The sequence below is a fragment of the Catharus ustulatus genome, chromosome 14 (genome assembly GCF_009819885.2).
Source record: "Catharus ustulatus isolate bCatUst1 chromosome 14, bCatUst1.pri.v2, whole genome shotgun sequence".
In the NCBI taxonomy this organism is placed as follows: Eukaryota; Metazoa; Chordata; class Aves; order Passeriformes; family Turdidae; genus Catharus; species Catharus ustulatus.
Window position 1 is genome coordinate 14,353,252 of NC_046234.1, and position 21,417 is coordinate 14,374,668.

At 42.7% G+C, this 21,417-nt stretch overlaps 1 protein-coding gene across 2 annotated transcripts in view; it reads left to right on the forward strand.

The window, feature by feature from the left end:
* Positions 1 to 18,875, forward strand: part of MSN (moesin) — a 40,652-nt gene extending 21,777 nt beyond the window's left edge. Inside the window, exons 2-13 of one of the 2 annotated variants that reach the window (XM_033072493.1) lie at positions 103 to 186; positions 8,360 to 8,455; positions 8,977 to 9,251; positions 9,718 to 9,801; positions 10,124 to 10,270; positions 10,730 to 10,826; positions 11,847 to 12,010; positions 12,479 to 12,609; positions 13,247 to 13,407; positions 13,917 to 14,009; positions 14,423 to 14,656; positions 15,649 to 18,875. In XM_033072493.1, coding sequence (XP_032928384.1) covers positions 103 to 186; positions 8,360 to 8,455; positions 8,977 to 9,251; positions 9,718 to 9,801; positions 10,124 to 10,270; positions 10,730 to 10,826; positions 11,847 to 12,010; positions 12,479 to 12,609; positions 13,247 to 13,407; positions 13,917 to 14,009; positions 14,423 to 14,656; positions 15,649 to 15,813 — 1,731 coding nt within the window. In that variant the 3' untranslated portion in view covers positions 15,814 to 18,875. Of the gene's footprint in view, positions 1 to 102; positions 187 to 8,359; positions 8,456 to 8,976; positions 9,252 to 9,717; positions 9,802 to 10,123; positions 10,271 to 10,729; positions 10,827 to 11,846; positions 12,011 to 12,478; positions 12,610 to 13,246; positions 13,408 to 13,916; positions 14,010 to 14,422; positions 14,657 to 15,648 lie in introns of those variants that run through there. The other variant, XM_033072494.1, reaches the window with a different exon arrangement.
* The last annotated feature ends 2,542 nt before the right edge of the window (positions 18,876 to 21,417 follow it).

Consider the following 21,417-nt stretch of genomic DNA (forward strand, 5'->3'; position numbering starts at 1 on the left):
GGCTTGAGAGCTGCTTCCAGGTCCTGGGCAAGTGTTTGTTCTCATTATTGGGTAGCATCACTTGGAGCATGTGTTGCAATGATGCATTTTTCTGTCTTCCAGATCAGTGTGCGTGTTACCACCATGGATGCTGAGCTGGAGTTTGCCATCCAGCCCAACACCACAGGGAAGCAGCTCTTTGATCAGGTAAGTGATGGAGCTGTAGAACGTATAAGGTTGATAAAGACATTGTAATTCTATTGAAGCAAGAGCAAGTGATTTCTAAAGGACTTCAAAGATTGAGTGTCACTATATGTAATAGCTTCAAGAGAACTCAGCACAGAAAGTAATTGTACTTTTTTCCAAAACTACTGCATTTTTTAATCTCCAGGACTGTGTTAGGAGCTATTATTTCTAGTGAACTGAGTTGGTGCTGTGGCTCATAATAACAGTAATTGGAAAGCAGTAGATATCTGCAGTCTTAGTTTGTAAGGAAAGTCTTATGGGGGACCTAGTAAGCCGTTTTTTGCAAGCATTGTGTAGTTGATTCCAAAGGATAGTTGGTCTCTAAACCAGGAGAGGCTTAGCTGGGCTTCAAATGCTGCTGCACCCCTGAAGTGCAGGTAAAGTGATATTCTGTACTCCCACCAAGCCCTGAGGGAAACCTTAAGAGCAATGATGTACCATACTACATTGGGCACTCTTCAAGGGGTATTTCAGCTTTCCTCTGCTTTCACTGGGCAGGCACATTTCCTTCTGCTTTGGCCCAAACAGAGGCAGGGAGGTGTGTGCAGCCCAAAGCTGGAGCAGCAGCAGACAGACATTATCAACTGCACTGGGTGAAACTTTGACAGGCTCCACTGTGTTTTTCTGCTGTAATTGGCCATGGATTTCCTCCTTGGAGAAAAATGGGAGCAGTAAATTTGTAGCTCAAAGATATGCAAATTGAATCTTGGACTAATGACAAGATGAGGGAACTGCCAGACCAGATATGTCAGAGATTTGGGTGTGGTTCAGTAGAGTTAAGCATTCTGGGGTCAGCTCTACATAGTACCTATCATAAGGAAGAGAGAAAATTAAGGGCTGATTTACCCATTGAAGTCAACTATTTCATTTGGGGCCAACAAATATAATTTAAATTTTTATATATTTTTTTTAGATCTTTAACCACAAACTACTGTTTTCTCATGTATTCAGCTGGATGATTCAACACTAGATGATATATTGCTCTTTGCAGCCCAGCCCTGAAATGGAGTGAGATCCAAAGCTTTAGTGAAAGAACATCCTTTCATAATAGGACAAATAAAAAGGCTTTTAAAAAAAAGTTCTGAATAGCAGTGTAGTTCTCAGCTGTATTACTATGTAGTAGCTCCTCCATATTTTAGTCCCATGTGGTCTCACATCTGACAGGTTTGGATTGATAAAAGTGAAAGCCAATTTCTGTCCAGAATCCAAATCCAACATGGAACTCTGCCAGTTAGTTCATGAGTGTTTGCTGATGAAGCTGAGGTGAGATGTCCCCAAGTTCATAAAAAAATGAACTGGGTTTTTTTGTTTGGTTTTAATTTTTTTTTTTTAAGGGGGTGTTCTTCATGTGGATGCTTCCTTTGATTATTTTTCAATATCTGCCTTCTGCTTTGATCTAAGCAAAGCACCAAATGCTGAGAAACAATTCTACTCAGTAACATTTTTAATCTGCACATGATACTTTCACTCAGCTCTAGATCATCTGTGGCTTCTGCTGCAAATTGCCATTGCTGCAGACTTGGGCTTCATCAGTTTGTCTCTGAGAAGCACCCAGTCATGTTTCAAATATAGCAGCTCTTCATGTCTAGTAATTGATTTCACTCCTTTGCTGTGCTCTTGGACAGCTGCATGTTTTCCTTCCCTCAGTGTATTTCACACAGCACCTGTCTAAACAGAAGTTTTGTTTTGCTTTTTCCACAGTAAACACTTTGCCAAGGGAGAAAGCAAATGCTGTTGCAGAATTGACTTTTTAAGTTGAGACAGTGCTTACTTTACCCAAATTGGATTGTAGGTGAAGATGGAAATGGTGGAGGGGAAATGTGTCTTAAGCTAGTTTTAAACATTTGTTATCTCTAAAAGGTCTGGTTGACATAAAACATGGTCCCTTTAGGAAAGGGATGGACCTTTAAATGTATTGTCAGCTGTTCCATATCCAGTATCTTTCACATGACTGAGCTGTTTGTGTGTATTTGTTCCTGTAAAGGGATAGTCCAGTGCTGCTGTCCCTGCTGACACTGTGACTGCTCTCTGGCTGCTCATTGTTCACTTTACCTCTGTTTCTGTCCTTAGGTTGTGTGGGTCCCATAAGGGGGTGTGTAAGAACAAAATTACTTCTGTTTATTTTCTAGCTACCTTAAGCCATGTTGTGACCCTGGGCTTGATAATCTAGTATTTTCTGCATGATGCTGGTTCTGAGAAAATATCTGCTTTCATCAGTGCTTTTTTGAGGGAAGGGAGAGCAAAGCAGATGCTGGTTTTGCTGTTGTAGGACATTGACTTCTGGTGTGAAACCTGATTTTTGACTCTTGTACAAAAAAAATTTAGGATATCCAGCATCTTTTTGCCCTGGGGTGCCCTTTCACTCTGAGCTGTAAGAAGGAAGCTGCTGAGCATTACCAAGCTGTTTTATCTGCATGGCTACCTTGGTGCAATCTGCTGGCTTTGCTCAGTAACGTTTAGGCACTATTTATTGATGTATAAAGGTAGATAAATGTATTCATTATACTACACATGATTCTGGCTCACTCTGAATAGAATTCAGAAGATTTTGGAAAGCTTGTATCCAGGTTTTAGCTTAATAAGCAAAGCGTTTGAGTCTAAAGTTCCATAGTAATAATACATGAATGGGCATGAGGTAGAAATGTTCCTGTCTTCCTTTTTCCTGTTTGGTTAAATTTCAAAGTGAATTTTTGTAGTGACAGAACAATGCAGATGCTTCACTACTTTGTAGGAAGTGGTTTCTGCCCCAAAGTAGCTGGCTGTTAAAGTGCCACTGAACATGTGCAGTAACATCATGATTTATGCTACAGCTCTTCCTATTCCCTAATCTTGTAAATGTACAGCTTCAGCTTAAATATTTTAGGCTTGTGTGTATGGACAAAACTTGGATTAAGTGAGACAGGATTGTACTGTCTGTCTTCTGCAGCTTTGCTGATGCACCTCTTAACATCAGCTGCTGAACTCCAGCACTTACTGACTGCCTAGCAAGAACTGTAACTTTGCTCCCATCCCTCAGCTGCCAGTGGTGGATTAAAAGAAGAACTCCAGGATGGGCTATGCATGTCAGGGGTGCTGCTTATCCCATAGGCCTGATTAATTCCCAGGTACCTTGAATTATTGCTTTCCTGGGGATACAGAGCACAGGCACTGAAACAGTGATGACAGCTGCTTGTTTTCCTCCTTTGACCTTTTTTTGTATTGGACTAAGTGCAGCTGGTCTGGAGAGTAGTCAGTAAACCAAAGCAGTGCTTTGCATTTTGTCTTCTACACATAAAATATTAATGTTGTCTGGTGAAACTTCTTAGTTACTTGTTGCTGTGGATGGCTTTGAAATTCTTTCCAATCTTTTGCCTCTCAAACTTCTTTTTTTTTTTGGGTAAATTGATTCTAGCTTGAATCATTGAGCATCCAATCTCATTAAAGGTGGCTTCTGTCCATTTAAGAGCCATGAAGACAAGTTACAGGTTCAAGAAAATGTGACATGAGAAACTAAATAGCTATCACTTCAAACTTTAAAAATGTGTGATTAACCTTCCAAAGATGCTTTTCCTCATTATTGTGAGCTTTTGGGGCCAAAACTAAGCTTGTAATAGAAAAGTGCACTTACCTATGGATTAAAATTATAACAATAAGCGTCTCTTTGCACACTTTAAATCAGATCACTGATACTGTCTTTTATGTTCAGCATTAAGTCTTACACATAATGGAGTGTGTTTTGGGGGCATTATTTTTCTTTCATTTACCTTTTAATTCTTAAGGTCTTTTCAGATTTCTTGAAGAGCCAAATCTCCTAAGATTCCAAGTTTGTGTGTCCTGGCTTGTCTTGCCTTGCTTTTCTATCTGCATGGCCACTGAGGTAGTTTTGCAGCTAGAAACCTTGGTGATGTTTAGCAGCTTCCTTCTTGTTTATGTAGAAACCTTGGTAATGCTTAGCAGCTTCCTTCTGGTTTATCTGCAGTGAATTTAGTGGTTTTGTAGAGTACCAGTTTGGTTTTGTAGAGTACCAGTTTGTCAGGCTTCTTTCATGTTTGCTTAAGCTTACAGCACAGGATGATCAAACCCCTCTTGAACTTTAACTCCATCTGAGTTGAGCTGTGTTTGGAATAAAGGTGGTAGGTGTCTCATGGCCTGCAAACTAAGCTTTTTGAGGAGGGAGATTGTAAGAGAAATCTTTAGCCTTGGTAAGGTCCTATTAGTAGTGTTTAAACACATAGGAAATGGGTCTGGAACACTCAATCCACTAGGTGAAAGCATGAAACCAGAACTCACTAAGGTAGTTTCATGGCAGAAAGCAGCAAGTCTCAGGATAGTGGCTGGTTGCCCCAGCAAACCCCAGAACTCCTGTTCCTGTAACGAAGGCTTGTGGTTGAGTGGTATGAAAATGTGTCTCAAATTTCACAGGAACATGTGGAAACTTTCTGACTTTTAGAAAAGCAGTAGTTCCAACCAAAACTGGACTGCTTGTTGCTAAAGATGTCAATGCAAACTGCAGGAAGTACAAAAACTTGAAGATCCTGTAGTTCAGCACACTGGCATTTTAGCATTTTGGAAGGGAAAACCAGAAATATATCCACCAGCTAAATGGAGGGGTAACAATTGAATATTTGTGACTGTAGATGGATCCTAGCTTGGGTACTTAGGGTACCTGGAAGACCACATTCTAAATTATTTTTAAGATATGAAACTGCAGGCGTGGCACCAGTTCAGAGCTCCTCCAGGCAATAAGGTGAGCTAGCAGTTTTCTCTCAGATGCACTCGACATGCCTGTCATAGAAAGGGAGAGACACCTACCTCATTTTTAACTAGAGCAACATTCAAGGCACTTGGACCATGATATAGCCTGAGATGATTTGGCCTTTGATTCAGGAACATGATCCAAGTGGAACGCCTTTTCCTCTGCTTGCATGCTTTGGTCTTGCCTGTGTGTAAATAGTGCTTTCATCAGAATCTCTACTTGTTTGCCTGTGTGGTGATGATGTGTTTCCTGGGCTGAGAATGACATCCATTTTCAGTTGTCATCTTGATGCTAAAATGTACATTTAAGAGGCTGCTTATGGCTCCCTCTTCTGCTGTGGAGCAGCACCCAACAGCAGGAATATAGTTCCGAGGGAGCTGGGTGAGTGCTGAGGGGAAGGACAGGAATTGTCATGCAGATCTGGGAAACATGGAGTAAGGAGGAGTGAGAGAAAAGGTTACCTGAAAGATCTTCTGTTTCTTCGCTGAACATAAGTGAAAAAACCCTACTAATTTGTGCTTAGACTTTCTGCAGACAGGATGAAGTGAGTCACCAGAAAGGCACCTTTTTCCCTACATCAGTATGGCATACTGAGTAGAATTTTAAGCGAGAGGTAGCACGCAATTAAGAGTTTTGTAGTAACTGCTCAAGATAGCATGGGACAGCTGGATTTTAAGGCTGCATTCAATCTGTTGCCCACTGCAAACCAAGCTTTAATTCAGCAGGCTAAACAAGACTCAGGGACTGACTTAATGCTCCCCCTGGCATGAAGAAAAGATGCTGCTCTCCAGATGAGAGTGTAGATTTTAGGTATTTAAGTATTGTGGTCTTTGCTAAACAGTACTCTCGATTCTCTCATCCTTTGTGCCAGCCCTTCTCCATCCTTAACCACTGCCAGTAGCTGTTTGCTTTTTGGAACATCTCTCAGTTCATTAGGGCTCTGAATGCTGTACACCCCCAGACATAATTATGCTGTTGCCAGCCAGATTCCTTGCAGCTGTAGAAAGCTGTTTCTTCTTCATGCTTTTTCCCTTGCTGAATGGAACTAAATAGCCTGCTAAAGCTGAGGAGGGAGGAGGGCTGTCCTCCCTGCCTTAGTTCAATGGCAGCTTGGGACTGTGATGGTGAGTGCTGGGCTGTCTCCCCTCTTCTCTGCCCCCAGCTTGTTGTTGTCTCTGCTATTGCTGTGCAGGCTTCTGCTGTGGAATAAAAGTCCTTTTGTGCGGGACCACAGTGTGGAGCCTTTCAGCTCCTTGCTGGCAGTCCAGCCTGTTGAATTCCCAGCACAAGCTGCTGTCAAGTGGAAGAGAGGAAAGCAGACCCATGCAGCCGAGTGAGGAGCTTCCATCCCATTCATATGTTAATGCTTCCAGGAACAGAGCTATCCTTGGGCTCTGGGACAGCCTTTCTTCGCCTCCTTGAACCATCTGCTTCCAGTCACACAATCACAGAATATGCTGGGTTGGAAGGGACCCACAAGGATCTTTGAGTCCAACTCCTGGCCCTGCACAGGACCATTCTCAAGAATCACACCGTGTGCCTGAGAGCGTTGTCCAAATGTTTCTTGACCTCTGTCAAGCTTGGTGCTGTGACCACTTCCATGGAGAGTCAGTTCCAGTGCCCAGCCACCTTCTGGGTGAAAATCTTTTCTGGTATCCAACCTAAACCTTCCCTGACAGCTTCAGACCATTCCCTTGGGTTTGGTCACTGGTCAGCACAGGGAAGTGATCCGTGTCTGCCCCTCCTCTTCCCCTCACAAGGAAGTTGCAGACTGTGATGAGAGACTGTCGCCCTCAGTCTCCTCCAGGCTGAATGGACCAGCTGTTCCTCACAGGGCTTCCCCTCAAGGCCCTTCATCTCCATTGCCCCCTTTGGACCTTCTCTAATATCTTAATATTAGAGATTAATATCTTTCTTATATTGCAGTGACCAAAACCTCATGTACATAGCAAACCTGATCCTTCTCCAAAAACCTCCTTAGCTGTGCACATCCTGCTGTGAGATGCAGGGGCTGTAGCCCAGCTCTCCAGTTCATGTTCAAGCAGGGACAGGCTGAATAATTCCATGAACCCCAGTGGGATGATGTACATGGACTACATGACCTAGTGTAGGTTTTGTCTGTATGTGCCACCAATGGCATGCCTCTGAAAACTGCATTTGGTTTTTCTGCATTTAATGCTGCATTTGAAAGGCCAGAAGAAATGTCTGCTCTAAGCCCTAAACAACCTAATTAGTGATGTGTTTGTGGGGAACCTATGTTTTTGGTGTTATATCTTGCCAAATTACAGACCACAGCAGAAGGAACAGAGTGCACCTTTGGACAGTACAAAATTATATCAACTGACCTGGCAGATGGTTTTCATAGGGCAGCTCTGTCTCTGCATCAGTGTTAACCCTTCTGAAAGGGGGAAGCTCTGAGCAAGCCCAAGGTGAATGTGAAAACAGCTGACAGTGTCATACTTTAGGAACCACATCAACCTGAGGACAGATGGCTTCTTCCTTCCCCTTTTTTGTCCAGTATTGGAGGTGACCAATGGGTGCCTTGTTTGCCAGTATGGCACCAACTCCTGGGTCATCAGGATGTGGGGGAGCTTCACTGTGTGGACTTACTGCACCCTGTGGCATGTCCCAGGTTTTTCAGGGTACTCCAAGGATGTCAGTCTTTGGAGAAACTTCTCCTTTTAACCAACAGTGGCACTCTACTGCAGTAGTCTTGCTGCCCCACCATGAGACTCTTGCCTCTTGTCACAACATGTCTTTAAAGCCTTCTTAATTCTTATTTACACAGCATGCCTGGTGTGCTAGGGAAGTAACTACAGAGGGAGCTTACATAGTGCTGTAGTTAATGTCTGTGGTGGCTCTTTGTCCTCTGGCATAGCATATGGATTTAGCTTTTGCACTTCCTCTTAATGGTGCTGCTCAGTAAAGAGCTGTATGAAAGGCCTGTCTATAGCTATCAGTGGAGTAGAAACAAATATTAAAGAAACACAGCCTAGCAGGATGATTCATGACTTGTCCAGGAATAGTACATTTGCATGATAAGTATGGGGTGTACCTGAAAATAGAGCTGTGTTCCTCATTCCTGGCAGCTACTAAACCTGTCAGAGCTGTTGCATTGTATTTTGGCTATATATGTTGACTTATAAGTAGCTGAAAAAAAAAGAAAAGACCCACCTATTGTTTATAAATAGCAAGAAGCCTTAAGGAGCTGAAGGAGAAGAAAGAATATTACACACACATCCACTTAAGCCCTCTTAGATACCAGGTCATCTTTCTGTGCACTGCAGCAGGACAGGCAGGTGGTTGGGGCACTGTTTGTCTTTGCCTGAACTTACCTCCAACACATTCTCAGTAAGTCCAGTCCATCTGGGATCTTGCTAATAATCACCTTTCTTTCAGGTTGTCAAGACAATTGGTTTGCGAGAGGTCTGGTTTTTTGGACTTCAGTATCAAGACACAAAGGGTTTTTCAACATGGCTAAAATTGAACAAAAAGGTATGTTTGCTTCAAGGTTTTGCTTGTCCTTGTTCCCTTCTCTGAGACTGCAAGGGCAAATTCAGTCTCCATACTTCTGTCAAGGATCTGTTCTTGCTTATTCATGCACCTCAAGTACTGCAAGATCAGTGAGCTGGTGTTGTGGAGTGCACACACTCCCTCCTCAGGTTATGAGGAGTTGTGTATCTGACCTGGTCCTGCATCTAGCTCTGTTTGTTACCAGGTCAGGTCTGTTACCCTTCCTGGTAAAATGCTGAAGTTGTGCTCATGTTAGTATCTTGGCTAGGGAAACCTGGAAAGTAACTTAGCTGCCACTGGTCATAACTACTGCCTTGTGTAAATCCAGTGGGGAAAAGTGATGAGGTATTTAGGTAAATAATTGAAAATCCTTGCTTTTCTGCCTACTCTCTGATGCATTAGATAGGAGAAATTCTTGTTCTAGTGCATGCTCATCTTCCTGTGTGTAACCTGCTCCCCTTCACTTGGTACATAGGCTATAAAATCTGCTAACTCTGTTCCAGGTAACAGCACAGGATGTACGTAAAGAAAGCCCCCTGCTTTTCAAATTCCGTGCCAAGTTCTACCCAGAAGATGTGGCAGAAGAGCTGATCCAGGACATCACACAGCGCCTTTTCTTCCTCCAAGTGAAGGAGGCAATTCTGAATGATGACATTTACTGTCCTCCAGAAACAGCTGTCCTGCTGGCTTCTTACGCCGTCCAGTCCAAATACGGAGACTTCAACAAAGATGTGCATAAATCTGGCTACCTTGCTAGTGATAAACTGCTCCCACAAAGGCAAGTGAACCTGGATAGCCTTAGGCATTCTCTGTCTTAAAGGGTTTGTGATTTTTAAATTTTATTTTTTTAATGTAAGGTGTTTTGATTGCAATGCTCAGGAAAAAAATATAACCTTGTGCCACTTTGAGCATTTAGATTAGTACTCAATTAATTAAGAGTTTTAACCTTAAACTTCCTATTGCCACTCTGAAAAACTCTAACCAGAAGGAGTGAGAGAAGCTCCAAAACAAAATATGCTGCAAGGAGAAGCAAAACTGAATAGAATTTGTTATTTGTTAGAAGTCTGAATACTGACCATTGTGTCTCTATCTAGCCTTCTAATAAAAGTGTATTTCTTTGAATAATTTTGTGGGGGAACTCTCCCAGTAGAGTATTTAATGAAGCATTATTATAGAGTGATGTGATTATGTGTGCGCATGTATGTAGTGCTTGGTTTTAAACATCCCATGAATACTCTTTCTAGGGTTTTGGAGCAGCACAAGCTTAACAAGGACCAGTGGGAGGAGAGGATCCAGGTGTGGCATGAGGAACATCGAGGAATGATTAGGTAACTGATGCACTGTGAAACTGCTGTGTTTGAAGCAGTGTTATTGTGTAATGTACAAGTGCATACAAAGATTCAGGATAAGTTAGCATTCTTCAGGTTATTTTGCTCAGAATAACCAGGTTCACATGCTTCTGCTCTTGCTGGTCCACAGCAACTGGCTATTCTTAGTAAAACAAGACTGAGTTTGTAGAGTTTGTAATTATCTACTAAGGTGATGCTTAGAACCTTTACCAACTTGTTTATGCTCACTCCATGTGGGAAGATAGCTCTAATGGCTTAAAGACTCAAAAAAGAATATTTGCTTTCTTTTTACATGCTGCAGAGAAGATGCTGTTTTGGAATACCTGAAAATTGCACAGGATCTGGAAATGTACGGTGTGAACTACTTCAGTATTAAGAACAAGAAAGGCTCTGAGCTCTGGCTAGGTGTAGATGCTCTTGGACTCAACATTTATGAGCAGAATGATAGGTAATAAATCCCTCTTCATCATTGCCTTCAGCTCCTTTTCAATATAAAGTCATTCAAAATCAATCTCTTCTGGAATTCAAATCTTTAAACTCCATAATTTCTGTATCATTCTTGGCTGTGTTTTTGACATTGCCAGAATAATCCACACAATGTGCTGCTTTGCACCAAAAAATACAAGAAATTGGTGAATCTTTTCAAGATAGTTTCTCTTGTATCCTTAGTCTTCCTGCTACAGAAGCATTCTCCAATTGTTTTTCATTCAAAAAACAAAAGTGGGATTGAAAAACTACTTCTGTTTATATTTCATCTGCATGACTACATTTGTCTGCTGATTTCAACTACTATTAGAGCACTGAAATTCAAGGGTGGATTTGGTAAAATTTTGAGGTTTATATTCTAAGTCAAGAATTTGGAATGACTTTGGGCTCTCTTATTTCTTTTTGCTTCCTATTTCTGCAGGCTAACACCGAAAATTGGATTCCCTTGGAGTGAGATCAGAAATATCTCATTCAATGACAAGAAATTTGTCATTAAGCCTATTGACAAGAAAGCACCAGTAAGAAGCAAGATTAATATCAAACTATTAAGCTTTCAGCTTCTTAGCTGAATGATTTCTGTGGGTTTGGTTTGGGGGGCTTTTGGGGGTTTTTTGCACAGAATCTTTTCATCAATAGCATTAATACCGATGTAAACAGGGAGACCTGTTCAGGGCAGTCAAGTGATAGTTATGATTTTTTTTCTGGCTAAGAGGGTAGAGATTTAGTATAAGCTTTAACTTTTAAGGTCAGAGGGAGGGAGTAGCTCTTCTTAGGGTTTCTGATTCTGCTAAGATTGCTCAGATTCTCTTGTAGGGATCTGAGGTACGTCTGTTAGCTGCTTCCTTTGCAACCTGTTGGTTTTAATAGTGTGGGGGATGACCTCTTGCAGGTTTTTACCTTTCTTAAAGCAGAAGCTTTAGGTCATTTTGTAGGGTAGGCTGGAAGTTTTTTCCTTGCAAATTTATATTGAGTGTAATTGCTTTCATCTTTAAAGCCTAATAATTTCCTGTGCTAGCCAGTACCTTCTGTTCTTCTGGTCATTCTTGTCCTATTGCTGCTTGAAAGCATTTCCCTGCTGCTGTTGCTCCTTTTTTAACAGAACAAAGTTATTTATCCATTGATTGTAACATTTAACCCCCTTTCTGGATAAGCCAAGCCATTGCATTCAGTATGGCTGGCCAGGCCATTGTACAGATTATTGAAGTGGGAAGGAAGGTGGGAGAACCCTGGGGCTCAGTGTGCCTGCTAACCAGCCCTGCTGGTGTTTGTAATGAAATGGTGTTGCTATGATTCTGTGTGCTTGGTGCTAGGGATGTGTTACAGTGAAAGCCACAGCACTGGAATGACACACTGGGTGCTCCTGCCCTGGCTGTGTTTGTCAGGTTGAAATCCATTCCAGAAAGAAGTGTCTAACTGCCACCACCGCTGAATTAGACATTATTAAGAAAAGCTGGCAACTCTACAAAGTCGTGGTGCATGTACAAGGGGCTTCTTATGCTGAAAGAACAGGTCTAATGCTGCCTTTTTCTTCTCCCAAGGACTTTGTATTCTATGCCCCTCGGTTACGGATTAACAAACGAATCTTGGCACTTTGCATGGGCAACCACGAGCTCTACATGCGCAGGCGTAAACCAGACACCATCGAGGTGCAGCAGATGAAGGCACAGGCTCGGGAAGAGAAACATCAGAAACAGATGGAGAGGTTGGTAGGGTTCTGAGTAACCTGGGTGTGACTAATCACTGCATAAGTAGCACCATGTGCTAGATAAATGGCTGGCAGCACCTTAATCTGCTTGAGCCAAAAATAGAGCAGGTTGCTTTTTGCTTCAGTACGTCTAGGGGGTTGATAGTAATGGTACTCATCACAAATGTGACTCCCCATTACTTTCCTGCACTTAAATATTTGTCCATTTGATGGGACTAATACATACCTTAAAATGTGGAGATTTCCCTTATAACGTTGCTATTAAGAACTTGTCATTGAGATGAATACCAGCAGAGCATGGCATTTTTTATTTTTGCACTTCTATAAAGGGGCACATCTGGAGTAAAGCTCATTATCTGAGTGCTGTAGGGCATGTCTTGTGTGTGCTCTTTTAGTGTTTACTAGGAAGTGCTCCAGTTTGGATGACAGTTGGTTTGAAATAACGTTGTGACTTCCTTCCATCAGAGCCCTGCTGGAGAATGAGAAGAAGAAGAGGGAGTTGGCAGAAAAGGAGAAGGAAAAGATTGAGCGTGAGAAGGAGGAGCTGATGGAGAGACTCAAGCAAATTGAGGAGCAAACCAAGAAAGCTCAGCAAGGTAATAGGAAATCTTTGAGTTTATTTGATTAATAGTCTGAGTGATAAGGGTTCAAATAGCAAAGCTATGAGCATCTCTGGGTAATTTGTCTGTCCAGTGTTGTGTGCTAACTGGTGTTAGGGCCCTGGTTGAGCCTCCTGAAGCTGAATGTAAGCCTTCCATATGCAGTTGCTGAAAAAGATTTGCTTTAAAGAAATGGCTAACAGCCAAGATGTCTCTCTTGGCAGTGGAAACACCTTGCTATTGTTCCTGTGCTGGCTGGAAGTTTATCCCAGAAAATCTGTAGAGGAAGGAGTCAAAAAGTGTAGCAGGGGTCACACCAGCCATTGCTGTGGTGATTTACTGTCTAATTGCTTGGCTAAAGTTAGTGTGGTGTTGCCCAAGCAAAGTACTGAATGCTTCTCTGCCCTTAGGTGTGTAATTTTGGAGTGGGTGCTTCCCCACAAATCCTTTGGGGGTGGGCCTGACTTTTAGTCTTCGAGCTCCAGGTAAAATGTAAAGGAGAGGAAAGGGGACAGTTGCTTGTGTCCCTCCTTTACCCGTCCCTCTGAAGGAAAACCCTTATCCAGACAGACTTCCCTCTTCTACTGCTGTTCTTTACTTGACCTCTCTTGAAATGTGCTCCCCTGTTTTTCAGAATTGGAAGAACAGACTCGCAGAGCTCTGGAGCTGGAACAGGAGAGAAAACGAGCTCAGGAGGAAGCAGAGAAACTGGCTAAGGAACGTAGAGAAGCAGAGGAGGCAAAGGAGGCCCTATTGAGAGCATCCCATGATCAACAGAAGACCCAGGAACAGTTGGTAAGTTGGTGAACTGAAAATCAAGTAGGGAAAAGAGTGAAAAGGGAAGCACCTGAGCTTTTGAAGCAAACCAGGCTATGAATGTAGTGAGGAATCACTATATTCATAGGTTCTTTAATTGTTATCCTCAAGTAGGTGAAAATATACGTAAATACAAGTGTATTTGTACAGTAGATTTGTATTGCTTTTTACCTTTTTTTTTGTGTGTGTGGTAATGATCAAGTGTTGCTTTCCCTGGTTTGGATTCAAAGAACTGAGTTTTGTAACTCTGTTTTGGGGAGAAGGAAAAAGACCCAACCCAACAACCAAACAAAACTCTAACCCACAATGAAACACAAAAGTTTTTTGGCTTCCTTTCCTCTTTCATCATGGAGATATTGGTGAAACTGAAGTTAACAGGAAGGCTTTCTTCTTACTGAAAAGATATGATTTTATTCAGGACTTGAACTAAATGCTTCATTTAGCAAGTACCTTGGGTTTTGTTTCCACTAAAAGCCTTTCTTCTGCAGGCTGCTGAGATGGCAGAACTCACAGCTAGGATCACACAGCTGGAGCTGGCCAGGCAGAAGAAGGAGAGCGAGGCACAGGAGTGGCAGTATAAGGTAAAGCAGAATCTGAGCAAATGGCATAGTTTTTGTGGAATTGCTCTTTGTTCTGGGTTGTAACCTAAACTACTGCACTAGATTCCACACTAGACTCAATGCTTGCAAGCTTGAGGCTGTTGTAAATACACAGCTTTGGTTTTCTCCATGGAATGGGTGACTTATTCTAACTCCATGTTGAAATTTTTGACTAATTAGACCTGTAGCCCATTTTCCATTAACAGTAACCATTCTCCAAATCTCTGGAGTGTTATCCAGCTGAAAATTTTGCAAATGATGGTGGCTGAGTAGCTTTGGAATATACCTTCAGAGGTGCAACGTTTCCTGTAGCAAGCACCAAGTGGTGCTTCTGTGAGAAGCCTCAGGCACTGAGGATTTTACTGACTGCCTCACTGTGGCATATCCTACTGCAGGCACAGAGGGTGCAGGAGGACCTAGAGAAGACCAAAGAGGAGTTGAAGACTGCCATGAGCACCCCTCATGTCACTGAACCCATGCATGCTGAGAATGAGCACGATGATGAGCAGGATGAGAACGCAGCAGAAGCCAGCGCTGAGCTGCGGTCAGAGGCCACCATCAAGGACCGCAGTGAGGAGGAGCGCACCACCGAGGCAGAGAAGAACGAGCGGGTCCAGAAACACTTGAAGGTAAGAAGCTGTCAGCAGTGTGTGTGTGGGTGCTGCTTCTACTTTTCTCAACATTTCTACTGTTATTTTAAAAATTAGGAGAGAACAGGGAAGAAAGGTGATCATGATCTTGCCAGATAACCGCTTAACCATTGGGTAGACAGGCAGATCTTGTCTCCTGGCACTTGACTTGCATTTTGATGGAAACAGTGAAGTATTTTGAAGCAGTGCCAACAAGTAGCATCTGTCAGATGTTGTGTGCTTTGTGAGTATTGCCAGCCACCTGACAGTTGTTCATAGCCCTGGCTGCAATGAACTGAAGAACTTGGTCTGATTCCTATCCAGAAGCTGTCTCCAACTGTCAAGTCTGGGTTGCATTGCAAAACTCTGCATTGCAAAACCCTGGAGTAGCCCACAAGGGCTCAGCACAGAGACAGCACTACTGCACCATCATCTTGTGAGGAACTCCAGTGTTCTGGTGCTCAATTCCAAGCATTTAGTTGTGGTGCCTGACTTGCACCAGGCTTTGCTTGTTCTGCATTGTACTGTGGTGGTTACACACAGAGGGGTAGAGGTGTATTTTATCTTCTGCAGTAAGTTTCTTTTCTGGTGGAAAGCTAGTAATTCCTCAGATTCCGCAAGATACTCCTGCTGTCATCAGGGATCACTCCAAATGGCTGTTCTTTTAAAGTACAGACATTGGAGAATTCTTTCTTAATTTGTGCTACATGAAGATAAATAGGTGACAGATTGCCTGATGTTTTCTACCTTCAAAAGTTAGGGAGAAATATTAACAAATTCTACGAAATCATAGATTCCTTCAGGTTGGAGGGGCCTCCATGAGATCATCTCATCTCACTTCCTTGCTCAAGCAGGTTGCCCAGAAGAATACCCTGGGGCTTGTCTGTGTCCTTTCTCTACGGATACTGAATCTTTAGGAGGATCTGCAGGAAATCTTGTCCAGCTTTGAGTCTGACATGCACTAACCTGTTGCTGTTTCTCCTCCTCCAAAGGCTCTTTCCTCAGAGCTGGCAAATGCTCGGGATGAAACCAAGAAGACAGCAAACGATATGATCCACGCCGAGAACATGCGCCTGGGCCGAGACAAGTACAAGACCCTGCGCCAGATCCGGCAGGGTAACACCAAGCAGCGCATCGACGAGTTCGAGTCCATGTAAACTCTCCCCTGCACCTGCTGCCCTGCACTCTCTTCTCCCCTCTTTCCCATCCTCTCCCATCATTCACTCATAATCGTGCTATGCTGGAACCACTACAGAAGAGTGACCATGGTCTTATTTATCAACTTTTGGGCAAATGCTGGAGTTAAGTGACAGAAGAAAGAATAATAATTATGTCTACCTGAGGTGGCTTGGGAAAATAAACATGGATTGGGGCAAATCTGAAATTGTTTGGCTTGGGGTAAAGTCCTAGTGTGTTGGGTTTGCCCACTGTGGCTGTGCTGCTGTCTTCTCCCGCTGTGTGGGGAGACCAGCAGACACTTGTACTGCATTATGTACAGTCAAGAGCTGACAGTCTGACACTCTGCCTTCCTACTAACCTGTGCAAGCTTCAGGATTAAGCTTAGTGGCCAGGGTCTGAATTTCTAACTTAACCCAGAGTCTGAATCATGTTAGTTAAAAAGGGGAGACTGGAGTTTAGGAAGAATGATTGAAGGTAAAATATGGACTTTCTCTCTAAAAGACCAAAGCTTTTGTCCTACAAAAATAAGCAGACCAAACAGATTCTGTGGTGTTCCTGCTGGTGTTACCTTTTGTTGTTTAATAATGGAGCTTTGAATTTCCTAATCATGAGGAGGCCTTTGGAGTATTTCCACTGATACAGTGTGGTTTGAAGCCTCAAATTCCCTGCTTTCCAGAGGTTTTTCTCTGGTCAATGGCTTTGTTCACTATCATTTGTCTGACTTCAATGTAACCAGTGAGGCAGAGATAGCTAAAGTACACTGCCTTCCTTTTTGGTTTTGCCGATGAAAACCTAAAGTGGGAGGTAGAAATGTAAAAGACTAAAAATTATTGTAGCTGTATTTTCCCTTGCTGAACAGATACTTTTCTAGTTACATGAACCAGATTTCAGGTTTTTCCATAAGAGGCCTTTTTAGCACATAGTTGTTGGTGCCTTATGACTGTGTATAGATCTACTGTAGCTCAGATACCTTTAGGTTAAACTAGATGCAATCATAAAAAGTGATCAGCAGCTGGGGACCAAAAACTGCTCTCATATTTGGGTCATGTACAAGACTGCATCTGTCTTCCCTGGCACCAAGCAGCATTTGAGGGGAGAGGATCCTGAGACACTTGTCCAATTGCTTTCTTAATCCTCACTAGCAGTTTGCCACATCCCTGGCTCAAGTGCTTTTCCTTCCCCAGAAGGATGTTTTGGCCTTTTGTAGCTTTGAGAACAGAAACCTTTCTCTTAGAAATGGGATACAAATGTTTGTGAGACTGGTCCTGAGAGCTGCTTGTGCCGGTTATTGTAATATCCATCTCCTCCTGTCATCCAGGCTGCCCATGCTGTAGCTACCCAGAATCCTCCCTGCCATTTCTGGGGAGGAAATAGCCATGTATGCTCAGGGTTGAATTGGATGTTGCCTTGATCCCTCATAAAAGGAACTGTTAACCTTCAGGAGAGTCATCTTAAAAATGGGTTCCACCTAAAGTGAAGTCCTCCTTTGTTTTGCACTCCTTGGATTAGCCTGTCCCTATAGGAAGTCATTAGGCTAGCTTGGGATTTATTTTCTTGCCTAGCATAATCCCAAATTTTGTGACTTGCTCAGTTTTGTTGATTCTCCCTTTGTATGATGTTACTGGTAATGGTGATAAAAGGAAAACATCTGAAAACTGCAGCATTTTCAGCTCCCTGGTGTATGAAAAAGGGCAAAGGGGGACTGTGCCAAAAAAAAATATTCATGATAGTGTTAACAAACTGCAGTATTTCCCCAAGAATTCCTTGGGTGGCTGGAAACAACCTCACCAGTTCTGTGCTACTTTATTTTTTGATAGCAATGCAAGTCTGTGTGGAGTTTCATACAAATACCAGCCAACCTCTGTGAGAAGCAACATGCCAACCTATGCTCTTAAACATCCAGGTGTGTCATGTGGGAGCCCCCTTCTTCCCCCTGGACACAGAGTGCTTTTAGGGGGCACATGGCATGGCAAGCTTTTTGTTGGCCAAGAAAAATATGCCTCAGTACCACGAAAGTCACAAATAAAAGATTACAGTTCACTTTGTCAGAATGTTTTTGTGTATTTCTGCACTGAAGGTGATTGGAATTGGCTCTGCATGAGTCTTGTTACTGGGGAACAGACAACCTTTAAACTTCTGTTTTGGTGCTTTAAAGCTGATTCTCAGCACTTCTGCTCTGTCCATGGCAACTATTGATGCATTTGAGGGGAGAAAAGCCTCTATCTAATATTTTAATAATTTCCTAACAAGCTGACGTTGGTGCCTGGAATATGTGTTCAAATAATAAACCAGTAAACCTTTTCTGCTTTGATGGGTCACACAACACTGCTGAGCTCTCATGTATTATGATGTTGGCATGACTTCTGTTTATATGGGTTTTTTTAAACGTTCTAATTCCACATGGTCCAATAAAGGAATAGAACGGCTTGTGCCAGTGAGTCCACCTAACTCTTTGTAGTTGTTTCAGCCCTGCCTTCTTTTTAACCAGTATTATATTCCAGTGGTATCTAATGATATTTGATTTCAATATTTCTAGCTATGCACAATTAGAAAATATTAGTCAAGGGATGGAGGGTATGTTTATGGTCCTCCTTCCCTTGGAATGTATACTGTATTATAAAGATGATATTTTGCAAGAAAACTAATGTAAGAAGCTTTCAGTATTATGGTGAGATTTGTAGACACATTTTTTATTTGTTAGAATACAGTGAATTGTTCTTCCTCTTCATGTTCCAGTTTAATTGGATAACTACTCCTCTTGGGGGTGGGGGGAGGGAAATACTTTATCACATGTTGCCTGGCTTATTTTTTCTTGTTTTATTTTTTTTTTTTTGCTGTAAATTATGTTGAAGGTTTTTGACCAGTTGTTTTACTGGATTATAATAAAACATCAATTCCTTAAGGTTGTGGAGTAATTCATGGGTCCATGTGCTTATCTGCAGAGAGAACCTTGATTAAGACATGTTTTTCCTGTTCAGAGGAGTTGTTAAAATCCATACCTTGTTCTTCCTGAAGTGCCAATAAAGTTCAGAGAAATTCAGTAGATTGTGTCTGGCTGGTTACTTAAGGTTTGCTTTAAGTCCAGGGCTGTGTCAGAGCTGAGCAGATCTGCTTTGTGGCGCTCAGAGGTCAGCCTGGGAGCTCCTTTGCAAGTAAGGAGATCTTATCTGCACTCTGAAAAGGAACTGCTTCAGGAACAGCCCTTTCCCCCTCCCCAGCTGTCCAGCTGGAGCCAGTACTGGAACTGACACTTCTTTGTGGAGGCACTGAGTATAAATGTCTAACTAGCAATGGGCTGGCCAGATGGAGGGGATGGAGCTGCTGTGGGTGACTCCTGCTGTGCTGAGCCCTGTGTGTATCCAGCTTAGCCTGGAGAGGGTGGCTGGCCCTTGGTGCTGCTGCTTGCATGGGTACCCGGCCAAATCTGTGCTGTCACCAGCTTGTACTGGGGATTTTGGCACAATTTCCTTCACAGCTACCTTGCCATGGCTGTACCTGTTTCCCAGTGTCTTGGGATGGGTTCCAGAATGGAAGAGTGGCTGCTGCCACCTTTCTGCTAATGAAATGTGTGATCTTTATTTGCAGCTGCTTTCTTTGTGGTTGTGAAGAGGGGCCCCACAGAACCTCTGTCTAATCGTTGCTGCACTGCAGAATAAGGTGGAGATTTTGTTGGAACATGTTAGTACTCAGAGATCTGGTGCTGGGGAAGAAACCTGAACTTTTCTCTAGACAAAACATGAAGTGTGGAGCAATAGAGCCTTCTGCAATCCCTACCAGGCATGGCTTGGATTCAGTTTCTACAGGTGAGTCTTTTTTATTATTCCTTCCTGACAGGATTCAAAAAACCTGACCACTCGAGGAATTGCATGTCTCCTTCAATGCTACAGCAGCATTCAATTGAAGGTTGCACTGGAAAGGTTGATCCTGTTCTTGTTGTTTCTAGTACCCTTGCTTCTCAGTGGACATTACCTTAGAGGCTTGAGGCTTAGTAATTTCCATTTAGGTTTGTCTTTGAAGAAATGGAAGTGTAAAGCATTAAAGGCTGAAGGCTGCTTCTGTACCAGGACCATGTTAAAAAAATCCACACCACCCTATTCTAGTTTGTTGTAAGGCATTCTCTAGTTTAGGATCAGAAATTTGCATTTAACCTCCAAGTTTTGTAGACAGCTTCTGTTGGATTTGCTGGTCTGTGTGGGATGTTTCAGATCCTGTTCAGGCTATGTCTACATGTGTTTGGAGCCCAGCTGCTTTTGTCTGCAGGACAGGGGCAGATTAGGCCTAAAAAGCTCTCAGAAGGCAGGGGAACTAGAAACACTCTGCAGGTTCTGCAATGTTGTTTTATTAAACAGTGGAATTTATTAAGAACTCTAAAGAAAAACCAAAGTAACTCTATAGAGTAAAATATTCATTGAGTTCAATCTGTTTGGTAGATTAAGGCATTTGGCCTGAGATGCACTGACTCCAAGTAGGACAAAGTAACTGCAGAAATAAGACTGATTGCTTCCTCCTTCTCCTGTTTGCTGTTTCTAAAGAAGAGAATTGCAAGGGCATAGTCTCTAAATTCTGATTTGTTTTTATGCAGACAAGCCCTGTAGGGATTTCTCTAGGCAGATGAACAGCTTATTAGTTTCTTGCCCAGGATAACATGTTTGGAGGGAAGCACAAGCATTTTTCCAGCATCCTAAGCTTGGTAAGGCAATGCAGAGGGTAAGGTATGATAATTGTAGACACTCATATGACAGCTGCTTGAGCACCTACAAAGACAGACTGCAATGAGAAAGCAGAGAGCACTCGAGGCATGGCCTATCTGCCCTGTACCATCAGTATGACTGTTCTGTTCCCTGCCAGCTTTGCAGCTGTGCATAACTCAGTCTTGGCTATATAGTTTAAATGTCTTATACCAGGGTATATAATCTCAGAGCATGTGACAACTGGCAGAGAGCAGAATTCCTCTGTGACTGATGTCAGGCCATAATGTCCACATGCAAATTGGTGCCACATGTGATGTTAATGTGTCCCTTGCAGAAAAACAACTCCTGTAAAAAAATGCCCCTTCCCTGGAAATGTTCAAGGCCACGTTGGAGGAGGCCCTGAGCAACCTGGTCTGGTGGGTGGCAGAGGATTGGAACTAGATGATCTTAATCCCTTCCAACCCAGAGCATTCTGTAAATAAAGGTCTGGGTCTCAATGTATGAAATGCTAGGCTGAGGCTGCCTTTTATCTTGCAGGTTTGCAGTTCTAAGTGCAGTTTGTAGACAAGGGAGGAGGTTCCTGTGTCTGAACAATGCCTGAAGGAGCATCTAGCTCCAGCTGGTGGGTCTCTAAACATTAATAGCAATTCCAAATGGAGCTTTTCAGGACAGGTGTCAGGATGAGTGGTATAGTGAAATGTGGAAGAAAGAATAAGGAGATAATAGAGAAAAAGTAATGCTGAAACTGCAAAAAGTGGTACTGGATGCTTGTGGGACTGCACTTTCAGCTTCTAGTCAGAATGCACTTGCTCACAGCAGGTATTAATACAAATCTTTCTGGTGAGCAGAGTAAATTTAAAAATTAGAAGCCCCATGATTGCTATAGCCTGT